The following is a 26,750-nucleotide window of genomic DNA, read 5'->3' on the forward strand; positions in this document are numbered from 1 at the left end:
TAAAAAACAGGCTTGAACTCCTTTAATATACATAAGGACTGGCAAGTAGAAGACAGGTTGTTCCTGCTCCAAACCTTGCTAGTCACTGTGCCCAGGGCATGGTCTGCTCCAGCAACCAGCCAGCGGCAGTACAGCTGGAATGGGGACATCAGTGGACATGAAATGAGGGGAACAGCCTGGGTTCCCTGAAGAGTTTTCCAGGCGAGACCAGCTTCCTCTGCCACAGGCATAGGCCAAGGTTTGCTGGGGCCTGTGTGCAGCCAGAGACCAGCAGAAGGGCACTGGGTGATGTGAGACTCCATCCCACTGTCCCCTCGGAAGCTGGTGGAGAAGCTGATCGGGCTGAGTCCTGCTGGCACGTACTGTGCATTGTGCTAGGCCGGGGATGAGAAGCGCCATCCAGCTGTGGGGGGCAGCGTCCCAGTCTCTCCTCCGGTTCCCTGGAGAGGATGGTGGTAAACATCTGTAGCACTCTGCTCTCCTCTCACGCCCCCTGCTGGTTGGTCTCGTCCTCATCCCGCCTCTTCCAGATCTGCAAAGAGAAAGGAAACCCATCACTTTGGGGTTTGTTTCCTGCCCTCAGCAGAGCTCAGGATGCCAGCGTGGCCTAGTGGAGAAGGCACAAGGCTGGCAGTCAGGAAAGCCAGGCTCTGCTTCGAACCAACACAGATGCTGAGCGACCCTGGGCAAGGCACTTCTGTGCCGCAGTTTCCCCTTCTGTAAAATGGGGATACTCCCCCACTTGCCCCCCTGTGATTCTTATCTGGCCCCCACCACCACAGTAACCAAGCTCTTCACAATCTAGAGGGTACATATCCTTTCACCGCCACGAAGCCAGGCAGTGCCCCTCTGCAGATGGGGAACTGAGAAAATCAAATGACTTGCCCAGGGTTTTCCCCCTTCAATACATTCATCCCTCCAGTCCCCTGAAACCCCCTCCAGTCCCTCCTTTCTGGTCTTTGGGAAGGGTGAGCACTATATCCTAGTAGAGAGGATAGGAAGGGAGTTGGTAGAGCATAGGCAGGAGCTAGTGAGGAACAGTCACACATTAAAGAGTCCCATTTAAACACAATACATGAAGGCAAGCAGCTGAGTATTGACAAAATGAACAAGTGCTTCTATACAAATGCTAGAAGTCTAAATTCTAACTCAAGTGCCTGACCTGAATGAGGATATCGCTATAATAGGCACCGTGGAAAACTGATGGAGTGAGAATAATCAATGGGAAGTGGTAAAAGCAGGGTACAAATATCCAGGAATGACAGAGTAGGTGGCACTAGTGGGGGGAGGGCACAGCATAGAGGCAAATAAAGTGAACATCTGAAATGAATTAAACTGTGCCATACATCTCTATGGACATTCCATGCTGAACCACTGAGCGTTTAACAGCTGGGACACACTACTGACCACCTGGCCAGGATGGTGGTGATGACTGGGAAATGTGCAGGGAGATTAGAGAGGCTACAAAGGCAGAAAATGCAATAATGGGGGATTTCAACTATCCCTGTATTGACTGGGTACACGTCACCTCAGGACAGGATGCAGAGAGAAAATTTCCAAACACTATAAATGACTGCTTTTTGGAGCAGCTAATCCTGGGACCTACAAGGGGAGAGGAAATTCTTGATTTAGTCCAGTGGTGGGACTAGCCCCGGCCCCTCCCCTAGAGCCTCAGCTTGCCATGCCACCAGCGCTCTGGGCAGCAGGGCTGCGAGTTCCTGCCAGGCAGCATGGCTGCATGAGCTGTCGGGAGTAGTGTATTAAATTGCTCCTCGTAGGAATGTGCTACTTACAGCTTCCAGTCCCGGTGCTTCATAAGTAGCACGTTCCTACGGGGAGCAATTTAATACACTACACCCTGGGTAGGGAAGGCTCAACCTCCCCACACAGCCTGGCCTCTGCTCCCTATCTACCCCCTCCCACTTCCCACACCCTGACTGCCCCCCTCAGAACCCCCGACCCATCCAATCCCCCCTGCTTCTTGTCCCCTGACTGCCCCCTGGGACCCCACCCTCATCCAATCCCCCCACTCCCTGTCCCCTGACTGCCCCCCCCGGGACCCCCTGCCCCTTACCATGCTGCTCAGCGCACCAGGACTGGCAGCCATAAGTAGCACATTCCTACGGGGAGCAATTTAATACACTACACTGGCCCTCCACACAGTCTCGGAACCTTGATGTGGCCCTCAGGCCAAAAAGTTTGCCCGCCCTGATTTAGTCCTCAATGGAGCCCACGATCTAGTCCAAGAGGTGAATATACACCTCTACCCCAATGTAACGCGACCCAATATAACATGAATTTGGATATAACAACGCGGTAAAGCAGCGCTCCGGCGGGGCAGGGCTGCGCACTCCAGCAGATCAAATCAAGTTCGATAGAACACGGTTTCACCTATAATGCAGTAAGATTTGTTGACTCCTGAGGACAGCGTTATATCGGGGCAGAGGTGTAGCTGAACCCATGATAAAAGACCATAAATTTAACATCCTTGTAGGGGGGAAATGCCAAAGAAACCCATTGCAGTAGTATTTAACTTCAAAAAAGGGAACGACACAAAACTGAGGAAGCTAGTTAAACAGAAATTAAAAGGAACAGTCACAAGCCTGAAATGCATGCGAGCTGCATGGAGACTATTTAAAAACACCACAGTAGAGGGCCAATGTACACCCTCAAATAAAATAAATGATAAGAGGACCAAAATGACGCCACCAGGGCTAAGCAGCAGAGTAAAAGAGGCAGATGCAGACAAAAGGGCATACTTTAAAAACTGAAAGTCAAATTCTACTAAGCAAAATACAAAAGCAGCATAAAAACTCTGGCAAGTCAAGTGTACAAGTATAAGAAGGCAGGCCAAGAAAGAATTTGAACAACAACTAGCTAAGGAGACACAAACTACCAGCAAGAAATGTTTAAAGTATATCAAAAGCAGAAAGCCTGCCTAGTAGTCAGTGGGGCCACTGGCCAACCGAGGTGCTAGAGGAACACTCAAGGAAGACATGGCCACTGCGGAGAAGCAGAATGAATGCTTTGCATGGGTCTTCACTGCAGAGAATATGCCGGGAGATCCCAACCTGAGCCATTCTTTTTAGGTGACAAATCTGAGGAACTGTTCAAGAGGTGTCAGTAGAGGAGGTTTTGACCAAACTGATGAATTAAATAATAATAAATCACCAGGACCAGATGGTATCACCCAAGAGTTCTGAAGGAACTCAAATATGAAATTGCAGAACTACTAACTGGATCTGCGACCTATAGCTTAAATCAGCCTCTGGACTGGAGGGTAGCTCCTGTGACACCTATTTTTTAAAAAAGTTCCAGAGGCGATCCTGGCAGTTACAACCCAGTCAGCTTAACCTCAGTACCAGGCAAATTGGCTGAAACTATAGTAAACTACAGAATTATCAGACTCAAGAGATAAACACGGTATGTTGGGGAAGAATCAACATGGTTTTTGTAAAGGGAAATCATGCCTCACCAATTTGTTAAAATTCTTTGAGGGAGTCAATAAGCATGTGGACAAGGGTGTATATCTGGACTTTCAGAAAGTCTTTGACAAGGTGTCACGGAGTCCCCGGGCGATGCTCTGGAACTGCTCCCCACAAAGCCAGTCAGGACTTTGGGGAGCCTCCTCTCCCATGGAGCAGACTGTCTTCAGGGCAAGCAGCTCACACGGCTTCACCTCCTAAGTCTCTCCTTGGAGCATTCAGCATATGCTCCTCCATGCACTTCCCACAGCGAGTCTGCCCAGGCGGGGTCCTGGGGAAGCCAGAGGGTCCTGCACGCACCCCTACTTCGCAGTCAGACATAACTCTCAGCCAGCCAGTAAAACAGAGGTTTGTTAGATGAGAGGAGCACGGTCTAAAGCAGAGCTTGTAGGTACAGAGAACGAGACCCCTCAGCCAGGTCCATTCTGGGGCCCAACGAGCCAGACAACTCCATCTGCCCTCATTTCCCATCCCCAGCCAGCTCCAAACTGAAACCCCCTCCAGTCCCTCCTTTCTGGCCTTTGTCTCCTTTCCGAGCCAGAGGTCACCTGATCTCTTTGTTCACCTTTAGCTATTCCCTTGCAGGGGGGAAGGGCCCTGGCCATTTGTTGCCAGGATACAGAGTGTTGGCCATTTATGCTCGCTGGAGACTTAAGAAATGCATAGGGGAAACTGAGGCACCTACACACTATTCAGAGGAAACACTAAGAACATTCCCACTTCGTCACACAAGGTCCCTCACCAAAGGCTCTTAAACAAAGTAAACTGTCATGAGATAAGCAGGAAGGTTCTCTCATGGGTCAGTAACTGGTTAAAAGACAGGAAACAATAGTCAGTTTTCACAAAGGAGCAAGGTAAATTGCAGGGATCCCCAAGTATCCGTACTGGGACCTGTGCTGTTCAACATATTCGTAAGTGGTCTGGAAAAGGGGGTGAACAGTGAGATGGCAAAATTTGCAGACAATTACTCAAGACTATTAAGTCCAAAGGTGACTGCAAAGAGCTATAAAATAATTTCACAAAACAGGGTGACCGGGCGACAAAATGGCAGATTAAATTCAATGCTGCCAAATGCAAAGTAATGTACATTGGAAAATATAAACTCAACTATACAAACAAAATGACAGGGTCTAAATTATCTGTTACCACTTTAAAAAAAAAAAAGACAGATCTTGGCATCATCATGGGCCGTTCTCTGAAAACATCTGCTCAGTGTGCAGCAGTAGTCAAAAAACTTAAGAGCATATTAGGAACCGTTAGGAAAGAGAGAAAAATATTATAATGTCACTATATTTAGCCATGGTGCGTCCACACCTTGAACACTGCGTGCAGTTCTGGTTGCTTCATCTCAAAAATGGTATATTAGAATTAGAAAACACATAGAGAAGGGCAACAAAAAATGATCTAAAAAATAAACAGGAGTCATATAAAATGGAAACTAGGACAGATTACAAAGGATGAATATAGACAAACAACACAGGAATGCAGGGACAAGATTAGAAAGGCAAAGGCACAAAATGAGCTCAAACTGGCTACGGGAATAAAGGGAAATAAGATGACTTTTTATCAATACATTAGAAGCACGAGGAAGACCAAAGACAGGGTAGACCCACTGCTCAGTGAGGAGGGAGATACAGTAACAGGAAACTTGGAAATGGCAGAGATGCTTAATGACTTCTTTGTTTTGGTCTTCACCGAGAAGTCTGAAGGAATGCCTAACACAATGAATGCTTATGGGAAAGGGGTAGGTTTAGAAGAGAAAATAAAAAAAAGAACAAGTTAAAAATCTCTTAGAAAAGTTAGACACCTGAAAGTCACCAGGACCTGACGAAATGCATCCTAGAATACTCAAGGAGCGAACAGAGGAGGTATCTGAGCCTCTAGCTATTATCTTTGGAAAATCATGGGAGACGGGAGAGATTCCAGAAGACTGGAAAAGGGCAAATATAGTACCCATCTATAAAAAGGGAAATAAAAACAACCCAGGAAACTACACACCAGTTAGTTTAACTTCTGAGCCAGGGAAGATAATGGAGCAAGTAATTAAGGAAATCATCTGCAAATGCTTGGAAGGTGGTAAAGTGATAGGGAATAGCCAGCATGGATTTGTAAAGAACAAATCATGTCAAACCAATCTGACAGCTTTCTTTGATAGGATAATGAGTCTTGTGGATAAGGGAGAAGCGGTGGATGTGGTATACCTAGACTTTAGTAAGGCATTTGATACAGTCTCGCATGGATATTCTTACCGATAAACTAGGCAAATACAACTTAGATGGGGCTACTATAAGGTGGGTGCATAACTGGCTGGATAACCATACTCAGAGAGTAGTTATTAATGGCTCCCAATCCTGCTGGAAAGGTATAATGAGTGGGGTTCCGCAGGGGTCTGTTTTGGGACCTGCTCTGTTCAATACCTTCATCAATGACTTAGATATTGGCAAAGAAAGTACGCTCATTAAGTTTGCAGATGATACCAAACTGAGAGGGATAGCAACTGCTTTGGAGGATAGGGTCAAAATTCAAAATGATCTGGACAAATTGGAGAAACGGTCTGAGGTAAACAGGATGAAGTTTAACAAAGACAAATGAGAAGTGCTCCACTTAGGAAGGAAAAATCAGTTTCACACATACAGAATGGGAAGAGACTGTCTAGGAAGGAGTACGGCAGAAAAGGATCTAGGGGTTATAGTGGACCACAAGCTAAATATGAGTCAATAGTGTGATGCTGTTGCAAAAAAAGCAAACGTGATTCTGGGATGTATTAACAGGTCTGTTGTGAGCAAGACACGAGAAGTCATTCTTCCCGCTCTACTCTGTGCTGGTCAGGCCTCAGCTGGAGTATTGTGTCCAGTTCCGGGCACCACATTTCAAGAAAGAGGTGGAGAAATTGGAGAGGGTCCAGAGAAGAGCAACAAGAATGATTAAAGGTCCAGAGAACATGACCTACGAATGAAGGCTGAAAGAATTGGGTTTGTTTAGTTTGGAAAAGAGAAGACTGAGAGGTGACGTGATAGCAGTTTTCAGGTATCTAAAAGGGTGTCATCAGGAGGAGACAGAAAACTTGTTCATCTTAGCCTCTAAGGATAGACCAAGAAGCAATGGGCTTAAACTGCAGCAAAGGAGATTTAGGTTGGACATTAGGAAAAAGTTCCTAACTGTCAGGGTGGTTAAACGCTGGAATAAACTGCCTAGGGAGGTTGTGGAGTCTCCATCTCCGGAGATATTTAAGAGTAGGTTAGATAAATGTCTATCAGGGATGGTCTAGACAGTATTTGGTCCTGCCATGAGGGCAGGGGACAGGACTCGATGATCTCTCAAGGTCCCTTCTAGTCCTAGAGTCTATGAATCTATGAAAAACAATGAGGGGTAAGGAACAGCTTCCATACGAGCAGAGATGAAAAAGACTGGGACTGTTCAGCTTAGAGGAGACGACTAAGGGGGGCTGTGATAGAAGTCTATGAAATGATGAATGGTGTGAAGAGTGTGAATAGGGAAATGTTATTTACCCCGTCACGTAACACCAGAACCAGGGGTCACTCAAAGCAATTTACAGGCAGCAAATTTAAAACAAAGAATGGAAGTACTTCCTCACACAACGCACAGTCAGCCTGTGGAACTTGTTACCAGGAGATGTTGTGAAGGCCAAAAGAAATATAACAGGGTTCAAAAGAGAACTAGATAAGTTCACGGGTGATAGGTCCATCAACGGCTATTAGCCAAGATGGTCAGAGACGCAACTCCATGTTCTGGGCATTCCATAGCCTTTGACTGCCAGAAGCTGGGACTGGATGATGGGAATGGATCATTCAATAATTGCCCTGTTCTGTTCATTCCCTCTGAAGCACCTGGCACTGGCCACTGGGCTAGATGGACCATGGGTCTGACCCAGCCTGGCCATTCTTGTAAGTTTGTGACAGAGCCAGGAATTGAACCTGGCTCTCCTTAGCGCCAGGCTAGTGACCTGACCACTGGGCAATCCAGCCACCCTTTGAGCAGTACAGATGAGAGGCGCTAAGCATTACTTTGAGCTCCACTTTCTAAATACAGGCTGCCCTTCCCATTGCCATTCCATGCCTCCAGACACACAGGGCTGCTGGAGGCCCCTCTGTGGGCAGGGACTCAAACACTGCCTGCCTGAGAAGTTTATCACCCCCACACCTTTGTTCTACCACATCATTTATCACATGAAGTTATTACTGACTTGCTGACCAGAGACTGTGGGCTGCCGCTGCATCCCAGAGTTCAACAGCACTGTCTGTATCATGGGTATGTGCACTAGAGCCACAGGAACATGGCCACCAGCACTGATGTGACAGCAACCTCCCACATGTCCCATCATTGCACCACTGGGTCAGCACTTACCGTATGCGATGAATGACTCATCACACATACAGCCCTCCTTCCCCGCACAGGGACCACCACTTCCTTCCCCGAGGTGCTCAGCCTGTGCTAGAGGAGATGATGCTAGAGCAGCTGCAGCACAAGCAAGTTTTCTTTAAATAGCTCTGCAACAGCAACTCACATCTGCCATGTTGTGCAGAGACCTGGGACACCTGAAAAGCCAGGCAAAGCTTGTACGGCCCTACGCTGGCAGGAGAGTTCACCTGGGCAGGTAGAATGAGTTGCCCCATACAGTGGAATAGACAGCACTGCACTCACCTGGATATAGGCCTCTGAGAGCGTTATCATCTGGGGCAGGATATCAGTCACCTGTAAGTCTTGCAGTTCATACCACTTGCCCGTGCCCTGCCAAAAGCCAATGCAAAAGGGTGAGGAGAGTTGTGACAGCAGGTCTTACCGTGGCGCTAGTTCTGACACACCGGGCTCCAGACATCCACTCTGCCCAGCCTGTTATTTTGAGCCATTGTCTGGCCTCGCCATGCAACAGAGCAAAGCATGCACTAGGAAGTTCATCCCCAGCTCCCCGAGCAATCAAGCACATGGGCACAAAGCGATAAGCACAGAAGCCCAGCGGCGGGCGCACTGCTTTCCCAGCACATCTCATCAGGATGTGTCTGGGCTGGGGGAGCAGGTTACAGCCAGCTGCTACCTGAGCTCACTTGTGGGGCTATTCAGGGATGAGAGCTTCTTGGGCAACCCCCAAATGCTGCCCTCGGCTGCTGTGCAGGCTGGAGAATGAACTGGGGAGGGCTCCTCAGCTCCCTGCTAGAGCAGCTGCAAGGGATCAGCCTTGGGCAGCGAGCTAGCATCAGCAATCCTCTGCGTGGACTAAATCCTTAGAGACTAGAGCGGTCACGCCCCAAGGGAACACTGCAAGCCACTGGGCTAGCAGGGACTAGGGGTGCTGTGCATGCTGCTCCAGCCCCCACGCTGCCGGCAGACACTGAACCCCACCCCTTCGGTCACGCACATGATGCAGCACGTGAATTCTGTAGGAGCCCTCGGTGGGTTTCCCATCATGCACGATGTTGGCGATGAGGTCGTAGGTGGTGTTCTTGTGCACGGCCTGCACTTCCTCGGACAGGTACTCCCGGAGATCCACGTTCCTGAAGCAGGAGCAACAGCACATTGTGAGCACGAGGGGCAAGCTGCACTAGGCCTGAAAAGGCAGGGAGTTCCAGTGTGCCCCTGTACGTTGCATGCTGATGCCCCGGGGGCCAGAGCAGGGGGCCAGCTCCTTAGCTAGCTGCAATTGCTGTCACCAAGCGTCAGGCCCACACACATGTAAATCAGAACAAGGCACCCTGCTATTATGGCTGAGCTGTCTCATCTATTGCCATGCAAGGCTGGATCACCAGCACCACAGAAGACAACCCACCACTGCACTAGACCAAGGAGGGAAGACATGCTCTGGCCAAGACAGTCTGCACAGTTCAGTTGGAAGCTGCACAGATCATTTTTAATACTCAAAGCAAAAGAGAAAGACGACTTTACTGGCCACCAGACAAGAGCAGTAGCTAAATGTCACATTCCCCGCTAGTCATAACCGGATGTGTTGTGCCACCCCTGCCCTAGCACCCATTCAAAAAGGGAGTTCCACCCCGGGGGCTGTATAAGGTCATCTCCACATTGACACACAACATGCCGGCCTACAAGCTCCAGGTGCAGAACAGCCAACTGCACGTGGCACTGCAGCCACAGCGGACCCAAACGAGACCTCACAAGGCTGAGCTCCATTAGTGTCTGTATCTACAGTGCCCCCGAGCACCTCACAGAGTGCTGAGATCATCCTCACTAGATCTCTTGGGGGTGATCCTTCTCTGCCTCCTTTTTACAGATGAGAAAACTGAGGCACGACGAGGCAGGGATTTGCCCAGGGTCTCACAGGGAGTCTGTGGCAGAGCCAGGAACTGATCTCAGGTCTCCGGAGTCCCAGTCCTATGTTTACCCACAAGCCCCTCCTTCCATGACAACCCAGTGCTTAGTATCAGCACAGGACTGCATGGTCTGTACAAGGGGGGTGTCTGCAAAACAGGGCTGTTTGCTGGGGTCGAGTGTCCATGTAAGTATTAACGTATCAAAGGGGTAGCCGTGTTAGTCTGGATCTGTAAAAAGCGACAGTCCTGTGGCACCTTACAGACGAACAGACGTATTGGACCATAAGCTTTCGTAAGTGAATGCCCACTTGGGCAGACAACATCTGTTAGTCTATAAGGTGCCACAGGACTCTTTGTCGCATGTAAGTAGTGTGTTTCTAGCCAAATGGGTCTAGCTGCCAACCAACGCCTGGAGGGAATCCTTAGAGGAACAGGGAGCACCCAACCAATATATCCCACAAGGGTGCAATCTGCACCAGCTCCTGGCAGTGCCATTCAGGCGCCAGCGCCCATCTGCTGCCACTTGGAGACAGGCTGCATTGGGTCTCATCCACTGCAGATAAACCCTGTTCTCAGAGCGAGTGCAAGAGGCTCTCCCTAGAAAGCACAGCTGGAGCTACAGCCCCCCAGCCGGGCCCAGGTGGCACCTACGTGATGGGGAAGTTGACGATGGTGGGGTTCTTCTCCACAAAGAAGTTGTTCTTGGTGAACCGCTTGATGCAGAAGATGAGGTAGGGAGGCAGCTTGGTCAGCTGGAAGCGCTTGAGGAAATTCTCCTTGTAGGTTTTATACTCCTGGAGCAAGGACAGAGACACGAAACCCTCAGCAACCAGAGACCCACACGTGACCAGGGAAGAGGCTCCCACACGGATAGGAGAGCACACCAGCCCTCGCTCTGCCCTGCCAGCGCCAACAACGCTGCCTTAGCAGACTTGTGGCTGCCCCCAAACACAAGCAGCGCTGCAGAGCAGGAGAGTCTAACAGGGACAGGCGGCAGGGAAGTGTGCCTCTAGAGGCAGGAGGGCAGCAGTGCAGGAGAGTCAGGGAAGGGCGAAGTTACCTTCTCAGTGATGCCGTTGAACTTGGCCAGGATGTTGAAGAGCGGTACCTGGGGGATAATCAGCTGCTCCTTCTCGTCCTTGTACAGCGGGGCAGTGGGGAGGTCGAGGGTCAGGTACATGAAGGTGGATTCCACCATTGTCTCCTGGTACTCATCGTTTTGCAGCAGCTGCTCCTTCTCCTCTGCTGGCTGAGAAGAGGTGGGGACACAACCTGGGTTAGCACAGCAAAGCACCACGGGGAGGACAGATCTAACCCACACATTTTGGGAGATGGGGCCCAGAGTTAATACAGTGTGCACTGCTTAGAGCTAGCCATAGTACAAGTTCCCTCTCAGGATCCACTGTCATCTCAGCCCCAACCTGCATCGCCTTCCATTGCAATCTTCAGCAGCTACTATGAAAAGACTAACTCTGCTACACTGTATGAGGACATTGGCCCTAATTCTGCAAGAAAACCCACAGGGCTTTGCCTGCATGACTTTCTTGGTAGGATGAAGGCCTTGGTGAGGGGGAGCTTTGGAACTGAACCAATTTCGCTAGAATAACTCCAGCTTTGACGCCTAGCTCTGCAGCAGGTGAGGGACTGGGACATCTTTGCACCACCAGCCCCACCACAAAACCAGATCTGCTGCGCAGCCTCAGGTGTTCATCTCACATCAGCCAGCTCCATTTGTGAACTGTCTTTCTACAGCGTTTGCAGCTGTTGCTACTTCCCCAGCGTAAGGAAACCTATGATCTGAAACTGAGACACCAGAAATCGCAACACACAAAGTTCATCTACATAGGCACCAAACCAAGCCCAGCTGCCAAAGACAGCTCATGGTCTCTTCGAATTGAATAGGAAATTCAAATGACGTGTCTCAGAAAGGCCTGTGCCCCTCCCACTCCAGCAGCCCTGCAGTAAGTCCTGCAGGCTACACAGCTTGCTCTGTAGATCTGTAGCCGCAGCTTTTAGTTTTGGCTTGTGACCCAATGTTTCCCCTGAGAAGTTGGCCTGTTGTACAATCAGTCTCCATGGTGGCTTTTTCAGGGGATGCATGGGTCAGAACTGTGACTGGAACCTCACGGTCTGTAGCACTTCAGAGATAAAAACTGTCTCTCATCTATTTAGACTGCAGGGACTGTCTTACTATTTGTCTGTGAAGTGCCCAGCACAACAGGGGCCTGATCTCAGCTGGGGGCCTCTGAAAGCCACTGCAATACAAATAAATAATAATGTCACCCCATGTTGAATAGAACACACCATATTTGTAATGTGAAAGTTTCCAGCACCGTTGAGGAGTGAAAGTGCCTCCTGTACCCTTAAATGGACAATACTGCATGTGAGGCTAGTTTAGGACAGATGCATTAAGTTTTGGCACCATCTAGTGGCAATACTGTGTAGTGCCACCCAAATGGAAACGGAAAGTCCACAAGATCAAAAAGGAAGCAACTTAATAGCTGAGCAAATCATTCCCAGAGGACTCACCATCTATTACCCTCTGGCCCCTACATAAAACTCCAAATATGCTGACTAACTCTGCAGAAGGACTTCAGAAAAACTGGGGAACTCTCTTTGGCACCTTATCTACTCCGGAAGGGGCTACCACAAACCAGGAATCACCACATTCTCCCACATACTAGAAGGAAAAAAAAATCAGGAACCTAGAGATTATGCAAGAAACCCAAAATAACTATCAAAAACCCCGAGGACAGCCATCCAAAACTAAAAGTGGAACCAACCACAACTCCACAACTCACAGAACACCACCTCTTGGAGAAACCATAGAACCAAGACCCAAGTGGACACTATGTGACACCCCCAACATCATCAATTTATCAAGACTACCCCTAACTGGAGCTGAATTCTCTGTACTCTCCAAGGGACTGAACTTGTCCCTGCCACGGAACCTGACAGTGTACTAACACATGGCGAGCTAGAAGAATTCTTTCGCTGACTCCATTTCAAAGAATTCTTCCACACACACCACCACCACCCCACACAATTACTAGGTCCCCACTGACAGTCATACAAAAAATAATCATCTGACTGGACACCCCAGAACAGATGAAACCACACACTTGATCATTAATTGCTTCAGGAAGTTCACTGTGAAATCCTTAAACATCACATCCACCACTATTGCTTGACTATCACTCCACTAAGCTATACAGTCTCTGAAACCCAGCCTCCAGGTAGTGATCAGACCAGCAGACAAAGGGAGTGCCATCACAGTCCTCCACCATGACAACTATGTTAATGAGGACAAGCAACTCTCCACCACCCGCTGCTATAAAGAACTCAAAGAAGACCCCACATCACAGTTCAGTCAGGAATTGAAGGATACTATCAAATCCTTCCCCAAACAACTTCAAGAAAAACTCTTCAACTTCATCCCCCTCGAACCCGCCCAAGGGACCTTCTACCTGCTTCCCAAGATACACACAAACAAGGGGACTCAGGCAGACTCATTGTATCTGGCCACAGCACTCTAACTGAAGGGATATCAGTACTTTCAGAAACCATCCTCAAACCACTCAACACGCAAAGGGCTTGCTTCCTCCTGGACACAACCAACTTCCTCTTGGAACTCTGCAACACTAACCACTTCCCTCAGAATACCACCCTTGCCACCATGGATGTCACCTCCTCATACACCAACATTGCTCCCAATGATAGCATCACGGCCTGCCTCCAGTATCTACAATGGACAACTCATCCCTTTCACCCTCACCCATAACAACTTTAGATCAGCAACACTTTGTCCAAAGACCATGGGAACAGCCATGGGTACTAGGATAGCTCCCCAGTATGCCAGCCTCTTCAGGGGCCCTCAGAAATTTCCACCACAACTACAACCACCACCACTACCCCCCGTACATTACTCTCTCTCTGGAAAACTCCCAGCATCAACTTCAACAACATAGCCTTACACACAATATACAAAAGATCACCACGCTGGCCTTCAAACAACCCCCCAATCTTGCCAAGGTCATCAACAGAAACAAGCTCCCACAGACCAGGCCCCACAAACGCAAAGCAGCACCAGACCCTGTTAGAACAGATGCAAAACCTGCAGACATACCTCCACTGCTACGATGATCAATACTCTCCACAACACACCACTCAAGATCAAGGAGTCTTACACATGCCTGTCACAACATGTGGTGTCCGCAGCCAGTGCACTGAATGCCCCAACAACTGTGTGAGTGAAAACAATGAAATCACTGCGCTCTCCAATGAACTCACACAGAAAAGTGATAAAAGATAAAAACACTATCACTCATGGGCAAACACTTTTCACAAAGCGATCACTCCCTGTCTGATCTCCCAGTCCCCATCCTCAAAAGGAAATCTGCACAGCACCTTCAAATAACGAGCCAGGGAGCGTTCATAATTTTGCTAGATACTAAAAATCATGGACTTCATAAAGACATTGGATTTCTGGCTAATTACAAGTATCTGTATAACCCATTGTAGTGAGGCAGTGTGGCTCACCGCCACCCTGGAGAGGGAAGAGCCCATCTGGAGGCCCGAGTGGGTGGAGCTAGGGAGCTCTGAGCCTGCCCCTCAGAGGGTCAGGAGGCGATCCAGAAGTATAAAGGCTGGCCCTCAGAGGTCAGTAAGGCTCCAGCTGCTGAAGAGGCCAAACGCCTCCAGCCTAGCCCATGACTGGGAAAACCCTGCAGCCCAAGGTGGCCGTCAGGACTCGCTGGGCCTGCCCTGCGCCCACTACCCAGAGGAGTTGCCAGGCCTGCCCTGTGCCTGCTACCCGGAGGAGTTGCCAGGCCTCCTGCTCGTTGAGGAACTTATGGTGCTGGACCCCCAGAGGATAACACCCTGACCCAGGTACTACCCGAGGGGGAGTTTGGAAGTAGCCTGGGGGCAGCCAACCCTAGTCTGGCTGCAGCACTGCCAGAGCCCATGTCAGTGTGTTGCAGCCAGGATCCCCACAATTAAGCAGCGGGTCTTCTGCCGCTGCTAGGGCCCTGGGCTGGGATGCAGTGGAGTGGAAGGGCCTGTGTCCCCCCTGCCACTCGGGGGTGGCCATCTTCCCCCCCCCAGGCCTGAGGAGCCGTGGGCCTATTGTTATGGCCTGTGGGCCTGAGCCCCTGACTCATTGTTGCCCTGCCCAGACTTAGGCCTGGGCTTCCTATTGCTTATATTGCCACTGCTCAGCCCTGCCTGAGAGCCTGAGCTCTGACTCTGCACTGCCACGCCCTGACCTAGGGCCTGGGCTCCGCACTGTTTGTACTGCTACTGCTCAGCACTGCCTGAGGGCCTGAGCCCGTGACTCACTGTTGCCCACCCTGACCCAGGGCCTGGGCTTATGGTGTTTATTTCAATTACCACAAGGGCTGCCAAGGGAGACCCCCGCGGACAAATTAATTCCCCCAAACGACTCTGTGTAGTGAGCTGGTGTGGATCCCCACCGCCCCGGCGAGGGTTGAGCCCCAGTTAACCCTTGTACACCCACTAACCCCCCTTTTTTGTCCTATGACTGCCCATTTCACCTTGAATGGTCTCTTACGTGTTACTTCTTATGCTAAACAACCAGGTTCACCTTGTATTTAGCTGTGACACTAAGTACCCTAATAGCTCTGTATAAGCTAAAAAGCTCGTCTCTTTCACCAGCAGAAGTTGGTCCATGGAAGATATGACCTCACTCACTCTGCCTCTTTAGTGCCTCTAAGCAACTTCAGTCACCTATGCTCCCATCCCAGTAGACCTGTGGTGGCACAAGAAAGGGTCGCAGACTTGATAGGTCTGCCCTGATCCTGTATTACGACAGTCTTGGATAGCAAGCCTTCATTGCTTGACATCTCTTTCACTGGCTCTGCGATGGGCAATGCAGACACAAGGGTAACAGGGTTGGGGGAGATGATCTGCTGTCACTGTAGCTCCTCTAAGTGCATCTGCAGCCTCCACTAGAATTTCCTATAGCAGTGTGTCGCATGTCTAGAAAGGGTTAAACATCCTGCAAAATAAATAACCCTCTAAAGACATGTGAGGAGAGAATGTTTGTGTATTTACATATGAGTATGCAACCAACAGTTCTTGTCTATGCTGTATTCTGATCATTCAGAGAGCAAAAGAACATCCTAGCATTTAAATAAATTGTAAACATGGGATCTCTCAGTATTCATCTCTCTGAGATGTACAGCAAATAATCTGTGAATGGTGGAAGAACTCCAACCTGTCAAAAGACATGAAATTATATAAAAGATCCTTGGGTCCTGATTCTGTCATCTCAGATCTGCTCAGGCTTCATCAGGGGAAGTTTGAGTCGCAAGACTGAGGTCCCAGTTATGCTGGTACGCCCCGAATACGATATTTGGACATTGGACTATGACCTATGAACTATGTCTGAAAACTCTTTGCAACTACAAAGATGGTGAGCCATCTCTGCTATGAATCTGCACCTCAGTGAACTGAACTCATGTCTGTATGTAAATTGATCTTTTAACCATACTCTTGTTTAATAAATTTTTAGTTTAGTTAATAAGAATCGGATGCAGCGTGTATTTGGGTAAGATCTCAAACATTCAATAACCTGGGAGGCAACGTGTCCGATCCTTTGGGATTGGTAGAACCTTTTCTTTTATATGATGAAATAAGATTTACAGAAATTTTCATCATCTTTGACGTGAGTACCTGAATGGAGGCCTGAGGCTGGATCACTTTAAGGGAACTGTGTTGTCTGGACTGCTGAGTAACCAGTAAGGTAAGAAAGAAGCTGTTTTATGCTGGCTTTGTGAATCTAAGTATTGGAATATCCACCAGCTTTATGGGGATTGTCTGCCCCATTCTTTGCAGTTCACCCTAATTGAGTGGCCATAGCTGGCCCACACTGGGACCTCAGTCACAAGCAGTAACACCCAAGAACTGTACTGCAACAGGCCCGCTGGGGTGTGCACGTATGGCACGGCCCCCTTCCCCCAATGCAACCATGAGATCCGCTGCTCCTGGACATTCCAAGTTTGAAGGATGGGCAGAAACCCAGAGAGGTTGGGGCCAAGTGAACTCACCAGGTCAGGGTGTGGAAGCTTTTTGGTAAAGATCCGCATGGAGCCTTGGAACACGTCGGTCACAATGGCTGTGAAAACACACACACAGACAGAGCAAAGAACTGTTACCAGTGACCAAGTAGAGCTCTGAACGAGAAGGCTCTGGTCTGAAAGCCATTTGTGGAGCATCCCAGTTGCTGGGGCAGTGCAAGTTCCCAAGACAGGAACCTCCTGTGACCAGCACATTCAGAAACAGCATGTTTAGAAGAACATGTGAAATGTACAAGAGCTGCACAGGAAACAGATTGTTGGACATGGTTTTCTTGTCATGGGTTTCTTGCCTTGACTGCTACACTGTACTGAACATTTAGGGAAGAGAATGCTGAGGGACCGTGTGGCTAACAGACAGGTGCCATGGCGTGATCCACTGGCTGCGCTGCTGAAATCACCAAGATTACTTTAGGACTCTGAAGTAAAGAAGCCAGCACCTGCAGTTGGAATCTGTATGGGGAAAAGGTGATTTAACCAGGGTTAAGAGCTCAGCAGCTCCATCTGAAGTGGGAGGAATCCTAACCTGGAGAGATGAGACAAAGGGCCAAGCTGGGGAAGTCTTTCCTCTGGTAGGAGCTTTGTGGGGGCTGGTGGAGGGGAGGTGGGTGGGGTACTGAATACAAAGTCTGAGGAAAGAGGATGTGCTAGAAACCCCACTTAGTTACCACAGATGTGATTTTTATTGTCTGGATTCAGTTACTTCAAAGCTGTCTTATTTTTGAAAACCTGGCTCATTTCGGACTCTTTACAATTGTCATATATTCACAAGTTAATTGGAATATGTGACAATATCTCTTCTCCTTTTACATTGTGGCTGCTGTTTGAAACAAGCATTGGGAGTGCACGGGAAACTCATTTGCCTCTGAAACAAACTAAGTATCTTAGGAGGAAACTGATGGGGGGGAGGGGGGAGAAGAGGCCTTAGCTGAGAGTCGCTTTTTTTTTTTTTTTTTTAACAAGCAAACTAGAATTGTTAACTTCATGGACACCTATTCTCACATCAGCATATGCTAGGCCAAACATGAATTAACACCCGTTAAACAAGCAGCAGTCGCAGAAACATCATCATTTCCCCAACCTACTCTTTTTCTTCTTCTTTGTCCCGCCGAGAGCAGAGTGCAAGGCATTTAGAAACCAGGAGAGGAAGTCAACGCCATCACCTGAAGACAGGGAGACATTGAGGAAAATGAGTCAGGGCAACAAAGCAAGAGAGAAAACCAACACTGAAGAAGTTTACACAGATCCAGTGAGTTAAACGGCTCCCTCCACCAGTCTGTCATCTGGCACCTCATGATGGCAAACACAATGAAAAGCATTTAATTCTCTGCTGGTTCAACCTCCTACTGCTGCTCCATAAGGAACCTGGTGTGCCCTGACCATGCCCATCATGCTGGTCTGTATTATCTCACTGTTTCCTCATGCTTCCCTGTCTGCCTGTACCCACCTGCTGTCTCCTGTCCCATACTTATTTATAAGGCCTTTGTGGGCAGGGACCATCTTTTTGTTCTATGTCTGCATAGCACCTCAGATGGAGGAGGACTGGTCCATGACTTAGGTGCTATTGCAGTACACGTAAATACCCTGGCGCAGTTGGGGCTGGGAGTGTCACAGAGGTGGCTATTCTCAGCATTCAGACAGCACAGAATGTCAATTTCACACTCAGAAGAGAATCACATTAGAATCCAAGCGGAGGAAATCCAAAGAGAAAATCAAAATATGACTTAAAGTCCATTGCTTCACAAACCTTGAGGGCAAGGAACGAATGCTTTATACAAGGCAGGAAGAGGGGATTGCAAGTGGTAAAAAGCATTCATTTTCAGCCCTGCAGTTTTGCAAGAAATTAGGTCTCTCGTTCATCGCAGGCCCATTGATCTAGCATTGTTCTCACCACAGCCCAGGCACAAACACAGACCGCCAAGGACCTCAGACTAGCGTGAGCATGATCTCTGCTTTCCGCTCTGCAGTGTCACACTGCAGATAATGCATGAAATCCGCTTCCCAGTGCAACCCACCGTCCCAGTGTGCTAACTGATGCTCCAAGCCACCATGTTTTGGGGCTCTGCTGCATGGCTGAAGGAAAAGAGCGTGCTAAAGGTGTCCCCTTGGTCTCACCTTGCTTGGTAATCTGGAAGGTCTTCTTACTGCACAGAACCACAGCCTGTAGCATTTCATGGGGAGAGACATGAGCCTTGAAATTTCGGGGGTTCCACAGCTTCCTCATCAGCTCTCCAAACCTCTGAACAAGCAGGAACATGATGTCTCCCGGTGGGCGCTTGATGTTCTTGTAGTTCTCCTCCTCCAGGAAGTAGTTCCGCAGAGGTGGGACGTTAGACAGGGCCTGGGCACAGACATTCAAAGGCCAGTGGCAAAGCGAGCACTCAGCCCAATATGCCCACTGGCAGGCAGCAGGTTCAGAGCTCTCCCAACCTCCAGCATGATTTGATTCCAAGCAAATGAAGACTAATTAAGTATAAGCCAATAAACTGATTGTGCTTCCTGTGGAAACACGATGCAGGTGAAGGATTCCCTTGTACTCCCCCACAGGACACAAGGATAAGGGGCAGAGAAAATCTACAGAGATTCAAATTCTCATGCAAGATAATATAATATTCTGGCTCTATATACAGGGATCTAGATCAATGGTAACTTTGGACAACATGAATAAATAATAGGATGTTGCTGATCTTTTTTGCCATATTTTGTTGTAGGAATAATTTACTAATTTCAGTATCTGTGATGATACAGTTAAATTAAAAGGGAAGAAAAGGCCCCTTGCAATTATTGTAAAAGCATGGCCCCATGCCAGCAGACACATGGGTACAACACTCTCCAGTCACACACTGATGTGGCCCAGGTTAAGTTAACTTTGCATGTGCAACTTCCCCAGCAATTAGCTAAACAAAGGTTTTAAATCTAAGAGACCCAATTTCTGCCCAACCCACAGAAAGAGTCCAACCGGCTTACAATGAGCAAGTTGCAGTCACTCATCTTGAGCACAGAGGCGCAGGCCAAAGAGACTACAAATCCCAGCATGCAATCAGCAGTCCATCTGGAGCCACACCGTTCCACTCATCCCAAGGGAAGGTGGGTCTGAAAGGCAGAACCTCTGGGGGTGGGGGGGAAAAGCACACAGTTTGCCCACTCTTTACGCTTCTCCCCACAGATTGCAAGGCTACCACTATTGTACCTGGAGTACTGCATTGGCATAGTCATTGGCCTTGATGTTGTTCAATCCCACAATGCCAGGCAGGTAAGTGGTGCCATCATATGCCCGCGAAAGTTTGGCTTGTTTGTCCAAATTGGCGATTTGCTGCTTTGTGAAGGTAGGCTTCAACACATACTGAAAGAGAAAGGCAGCAAGCCAGTCATCTTTAGAATTAAGAGCTTCTTTACATCAGCTCCTGGGATCTGACTTCCAGCACCATGTTCCATATTTATCACTGGGTGATTTTTCCAGGGCAGGTTTACTGCGTTGGAAGCATATTCCAACTAATTTATCACTTGAAAGGGGCACACAATTCTAAGTGATCAGAATTAAGATCGTGAAAAAATAAGGTTTTAACAAAATGTAAGACCAACATGAGTTTCCTCATGTCTTTTAAATTTCACTAGAAACAGCTTTTAAACAACATAGATGCCCAAAAGCATTTACAGCACAAACATTAGGGCAGCAGTGTCTAAAGGGAAGCTGATGATAAATAGAAGTGAAACAGATTCCATTGATTTGCACTGGCCACACAAGGAAAACGCAAGAAAGGAAATAAACAGAGTGAGAAAATCCTGTATTTTTAAAAGTCAGCGTGAAGAATGCAAGGTCCTCCCAGTAACTGAAGTAAAGATATCTGTAAGCTCAAAGTGCCCCTAGAACATCACCAGTACCCTGGCATGAAAAAACACATACCTGACACTGAAAAGCCCATGCTACATCTGTATGGCCTAGGGACTCATGGGGCAGATCACACTGGACAATTAGGATGGTCAGCATCTTCAGACATGAAAACTTAAACCTGCCGATTTCCCCTGTAAAGTTATACCGATGTATGCCACCTTGCATCGATCTACTTATGCAAGTGTCTACATTCAGATTTGACTCCCACCAATGTAAGCACTATGTTACAGAGATGCAGTAAAACTACCTCCTCGAATGGTGTTGAACCATGGTCAACCTACAGAGGCTGAAATAGTGCAAGTGTAGACACTGTGCCTACAGTCCTCCAGCAGCTATCCCGCAACACCTGACAAGTGACCGCTCTAGTCACAATGGTCAACTTCACTGCCCAGGAGTCACGGAAACTGGGAGCCATACCCCCAATTAAAAACACCCGACCTATTTTCAAAATGCTTTCCCACAACTGCCTGGCTTGGCGAGCACACCTAGCAGCTCCCCTTTGTTTGTGCAGCTGTCTGACCGACCATGCCGGTTACACGCTCTAGACACACTCCTTCCTGGAGCAGGCAGGAGGTATTCAATCTCCTGGGCCCATGGGGAGAAGAGGCTCTGCAGGAACAGCTCCGGACCAGCCGTAGAAACATGGACAGCTACAAAAAAATTGCAGAGGGGTGAAAGGGTATAACAGGGATCAGCAGCAGTGCCACATGAAAGCGAAGGACCAGGGCTAGGTTAAGCTACAGATGGGGACCAAGGCACAGAGAAATTCAGTGACCGACCAAGTCATACAGGGAGTCTGAGGCAGGAACTGAACCTGAGTCTCTGAATAATGCCCTAGCCACTACCCGATCCTTTCTCTCCCGATAATGCTTCATTCGTAACAGCTCTGCCCCTAATTCCCACAATGTTCTGCTAATGCCTTTGGCAGACTGCTCCTTTCCACTGCAAAAACACCTGAGCCTGCTGACACATGAATCCAGCCCGTACTCTGCATATGGCATCACAAATAACGGTCTAATTCAGGCCTTTCTATCCCAAACACACAGGCCTCTCTGCAGTGAGTTACAGGAGCAATTCCACCAGCTCTTCTGGTCTGACCAAGTCTATCCTGTCCCCATGGAGATCATTGGGCAAGTGTGTATCTGGACCATATGGCACAAGAGGCAGTTTGCCCATGCAGGTACAAACTGTACTGTATCCTGGAAGAGCACATTCTTATGCCCTCCAATGTGAAAGGAGAGAGTCACCTCCCTCCTCTCCCCTCCCCACTACCCAGGCACTACTGACAGCGAAGCTCCAGAAGGCAACGTACAGTGATGTCCTCCAGCGAGGAGTCAATGATCTCGTAGTTGTCTGGCAGACAGTAGAACTTGAGGGTGTGGAGGTTCAGAAAGACGTGATGGCTGAACTGTACACTGTGAATGTAAGCATGAGACTTCAACCCACGGCCTGCGGAAGGGACAAAAAAGGCAGGTCAGGAACACAGAGCGCAGTAACAGAAGCCAAAGGGACAGCATGAACTAGATGTCTAATGGCTTAAACTTCACTGCAAAGGCAGCTGACGAGCTGGACAAACAGAATTTCCAGGGTTTGCTCTCTATACCTTGAGCAGTATTTGGTTCTGCCCATCACTGGGTATGTTCAGGAAACTACATGAACTGTTAAGAGAAAAATGTTGCCTTCTGCAAGTGCTGAGCAACAGCATGGACTGCAGGAATTGTTTTAATGATATCTCCACTCCAGAGGTGCAGCACAGTGCATTGCTAGCGACACCTCACCTCAGTCCATTCCCTCCCCAGCGAGGCTGCTGTGCTTTAGAGCAGTGTTTCCCAAACTTACCACAGTTGCGTACCCCTTTTGAGACATTTGTCTTACTGGCAAACCCCTTCTCCAGTGAAGATAATTGGGGGGGAGTGTTAGTAGTCACATTTTTATAACACATTCCTAATTCGTTTCATTCTGGATTAAATGTTTATTAGAAATAAATACAAAATTATATTACATACAGTTGAAACAAAACTTTTAATAGAAATAATAGTTACCTATAGAAATAGTACTAGAAATAATTAAAATAATACAAGCAAATCAACAGTTTGGCAGAACAGCATGTAATTAATTAATTAATTATATATTAGTGAATTCATATCATTCACGCATCATGCATCCAACGAAGTGGGTATTCACCCACAAAAGCTTATGCTCCAATACATCTGTTAGTCTATAAGGTGCCACAGGACTCTGCTGCTCTTACAGATCCAAACCAACACAGCTACCCCTCTGACACTCGTATCATTCTGAAATTAAAATACTGGTTTGGTTAGGTTAGTGAAGAAAGCACTAGTTTGAATACTTACTATTTCAGTATTGAAAAATTTTAAGTACAAACCAAACTATTCAGTACGAAGGATGGAACTGCTTTTGACCAGACACTATCACGGGGATATCTGGCTCAATGTCTGTGATCTTAAGACGAAGATGGGGCTCCACGTCAGTAAGTCGATTTCGGTTGTTTCTTTTGATACCAACCAGCACAGAGAATCCGATTTCGCACAAATACAAGGTAGGAAAAGGCAGAAGATACTTGACAGCTTTGTCTGATAGAGCTGGATATTCAGAGATATCATTTTGGTTGGGGGCTGTCAGTGTATTTTGCTCAAATTTTGTTTTCAGGAAGCTATCTGAAGCCTGCTCCAAGATCTGTTGTTCTTCTGAAGCAGAGAGGTTATTTGGCAATGTTTGAATATTGATGATAAAAGGGTTCCTTATTCATTCAAAAGTGTGGTCCGGTTCAGGGAAATACTTAAAGATCTTTCTGCAAGCTTTCCAAACGCTGCTTCATGGTTTGCAACACATCACTATCAAGTTCATTAGTCGAATTTATTACTAAGTCATGAAGAGATGGAAAGGAATCCAGTTCACGATGACTAAGACGTTTATGACACAGTTTCAATTTTGCGACCATGGCACTCACTTTGCCTTGAACATGGAATATGGATATGAGTTTCCCTTGCAAGGATAGATTGAGGTTGTTTAAATGAGCAAAGATATCTGCAATATATGCTAGTTTGCATAGCCATTTCCAGTCGTATATGGTCTCGCAGGGGTTAAAGGATTCATCTAAAGAAACTTGCAGTTCTTCTCACAGCTCCAACAGGCGATTCAGAACTTTTCACGCGAAAACCAACGCACTTCAGTGTGAAATAGGAGTTGTGTGTAATCACTGCCCTTCTCACCACACAGCTGAGAAACAGCCGGGCATTCAGAGGGCAGCCTTTCACAAAACTGATTATTTTCATAGCTTTATTCAGTACTTGCTTTACATCTGTCTGCATGTTCTGGGTGGCGAGTGTTTCCCTGTGAATGCAACAATGAGTCAATTTTGCTTCTGGCACAACAGCTTGAATGCATGCAACAACTCTTTTATTCGAACCAATCACAGCTCTGGTGCCATCCGTGCTTATTCCAACACAATGACTCCAATCCAAGTCATTGTTTTTGATAAAGTCAACAATAACTTTAAAAATAGCTTCTCCAGTTGTATGTGTTGGCATAGGTTGGCAGAACAAAATATCATCGTGGACTTCACTATTCAGCTTGTTTCTGACAAACAAATTCACAATATCAGTGGGTTCATCTGCTTTGTGATACAGCATGGCCAGAGGGCAGCAGGAGAGGGTTAGAAGGGAGCCTTATTCCCTGTAAGGGGAAGAAAGTTTGCTATAGATTAACTAGAGCAGTGAAGCCAATTAGAGCACCTGAAGTCAGTCACATGATAAAAACCCCTGCTTCAATCAGACAGTGTGGGAGTTGGAGCAGAAAGGACCGGTGCTGGAGCAGAGAACAGTTTGAAGAGAAGCAGAGGACAGTTTGGAGAAGTGCTGCAGTGGGCAAAGAGGTCCAAGACCCTAAGTAAAGGAGCACCTGGCTTGTGCAGAGGGAGGGCAGGAAGCCCCCACAAGCTGAAGGGCAGGAGAAGGAAGTAGCCCAGGGGAAGGAACTGTCAGTTCAAGTGGTTCACCACTATCCTCAGGGCCCATGGGCTGGGAGCTGGAGTAGAGGGAGGCCCCAGGTCCCTCCCTCTCCACTCCCCTCCTCTAGCACACTAGTGGGGCAGTTAATATTCCAATTCAGGGGCAAAAAATGGCGTCCTGAAACCGCCCCCCCCCCCAAAGAAGAGAAAGTGCGAGACCCATCATAATAGTGCCGGCAATTTGCCACAGCTTGCAGTGAATAGTAGCGCCTCTTTTGTACTCTTTACAATAATTGCTGATTTACATTTTCAGCCATCTCTCTGATTCTACAATGAACAGATAGCTTCAATCAATAGCTTTGCTAGCCTTGTCTCCAATCATCACTTGCACCGTTACTTTGGCTGCAGATTTTACTAACGTCTCACCAATCACTTCAGCAGCTCCAGACTTTGCAATTAAGTACGCCACACTATATGAAGCTTCCAAAGCTTTCATATTTTCACCTCCCGGCACATTATGAATTGTTTTCTGGGACTTTTGGAGATCTTTGCGCCTATTTTTGAAGAATTCTACAGGTTTTCCCTCATATTCTTTGTTTGCTATCGAAATGGCGTTTTAGGTTGGATGGTTTCATACTTTCATTTGTGAGAGTCTCGTAATAAATCACACATAGTGGAACAGGCTCCACCTCATCGCCAGTCCACAAAACTCCCAGTTTAAGATATTTTTCAACATATTTGCGGGCTTTTTTCATTTTCTTTGCAGCTGATATGTTCAATAAACGTAAGATGGATCACACGGTTCACTAATTTTGTCGTCACAATTGTCTGATGTAGCCACATCACTGCATTTTTCAGCATAATTATCACTAACATTCGTATTTCCTTCATAATTTTCTTTTGTACATTTCAAACTTCCCGTTTTTAGCCAGCGATCAATTGTAAATGCGTTTAACAAAAACAAAAAGAGAAATTTTGTATATTGAGACACACCAAGCATGTACTTGCTACAATCTTTAGATTACTATGAATAGTTATTGCCCAAGCCGTGGTAACGTGCACGCGTGGTCTGCGTTGACTCTGCTGTGCTATTAGATGTTACTGAATGCATTATCATATTAGTTTCAATGTAAACCTGTGTATTTCTACTATACAAGTGTACACCATTCTTATATATTACATTTTAGTGAATTGATTTCTGCTGCTAAAAAAAAACTATGATAAAGTAAAATAAAAAATTCTGCCGCGTACCCCATGAAACCCTTTCACGTACCACCAGGGGTACGCATACCACACTTTGGGAAACACTGCTCTAGAGGAAGATTGCTCAGCCCTTTGGAGACAGGAACAAGTGGACGAGTCTCGCAGACTAGCAAAGGCACAGTGAACTCTGGGAAAGCAACATGTAGCCTTCCTCAGGCAGAAAGGTGCCATGGGATGGTGGGAAAATTGCTATATCGCATCACGGTGCTTTACAGATCAAGACAAGCTTACAATCCAAAGGAGAATCCCAGAGACCTCCACACCCCACTTTCATTGTTAATTTTATTCTGGAGGAATACGCTAGAACAGGGGTTGGCAACCTTTCAGAAGTGGTGTGCCGAGTCTTCATTTATTCACTCTAATTTAAGGTTTCATGCGCCAGTAATACATTTTAATGTTTTTAGAAGGTCTCTTTCTGTAAGTCTATAATATATAACTAAACTATTGTTGTATGTAAAGTAAATAAGGTTTTAAAAATGTTTAAGAAGCCCCCCAGACCGGTGGCCAGGACCCAGGCAGCGAGAGTGCCACTGAAAATCAGCTCACATGCCGCCTTCGGCACACGTGCCATAGGTTGCCCTCCCCTGTGCAAGAATCCTCTGGTTTTAGGCACTTTTGCTGAGCATCTAGCACACCTGGGAAAAGGCCTCAGAGGGAACTGGGATTTTTGAGGGGTATTTTGAAGAAAAATAAATATTAAAACAGCTTCACATGCTCAGGAGATAGATTTCCATAAAGGCAGGGTGGGATTTAGCTACAAGA

The 26,750-nt window shown here is 47.5% G+C and overlaps 1 protein-coding gene across 2 annotated transcripts in view; it reads right to left on the reverse strand.

Moving 5' to 3' along the window:
• USP39 (ubiquitin specific peptidase 39) overlaps nt 1–26,750 on the reverse strand; it is a 29,233-nt gene continuing 2,483 nt past the window's right edge. Inside the window, exons 4-13 of one of the 2 annotated variants that reach the window (XM_050937479.1) lie at nt 22,068–22,204; nt 20,054–20,206; nt 18,979–19,204; nt 17,949–18,026; nt 16,837–16,904; nt 10,875–11,015; nt 10,418–10,560; nt 8,860–8,995; nt 8,148–8,234; nt 1–532 (exon numbers count right to left, since the gene is read on the reverse strand). In XM_050937479.1, the coding sequence (XP_050793436.1) occupies nt 485–532; nt 8,148–8,234; nt 8,860–8,995; nt 10,418–10,560; nt 10,875–11,015; nt 16,837–16,904; nt 17,949–18,026; nt 18,979–19,204; nt 20,054–20,206; nt 22,068–22,204 (1,217 nt within the window). In that variant the 3' untranslated portion in view covers nt 1–484. Of the gene's footprint in view, nt 533–8,147; nt 8,235–8,859; nt 8,996–10,417; nt 10,561–10,826; nt 11,016–16,836; nt 16,905–17,948; nt 18,027–18,978; nt 19,205–20,053; nt 20,207–22,067; nt 22,205–26,750 lie in introns of both variants that reach the window. The other variant, XM_050937478.1, reaches the window with a different exon arrangement.

This window comes from Gopherus flavomarginatus, chromosome 2 (genome assembly GCF_025201925.1).
Source record: "Gopherus flavomarginatus isolate rGopFla2 chromosome 2, rGopFla2.mat.asm, whole genome shotgun sequence".
Lineage (NCBI taxonomy): Eukaryota > Metazoa > Chordata > Testudines > Testudinidae > Gopherus > Gopherus flavomarginatus.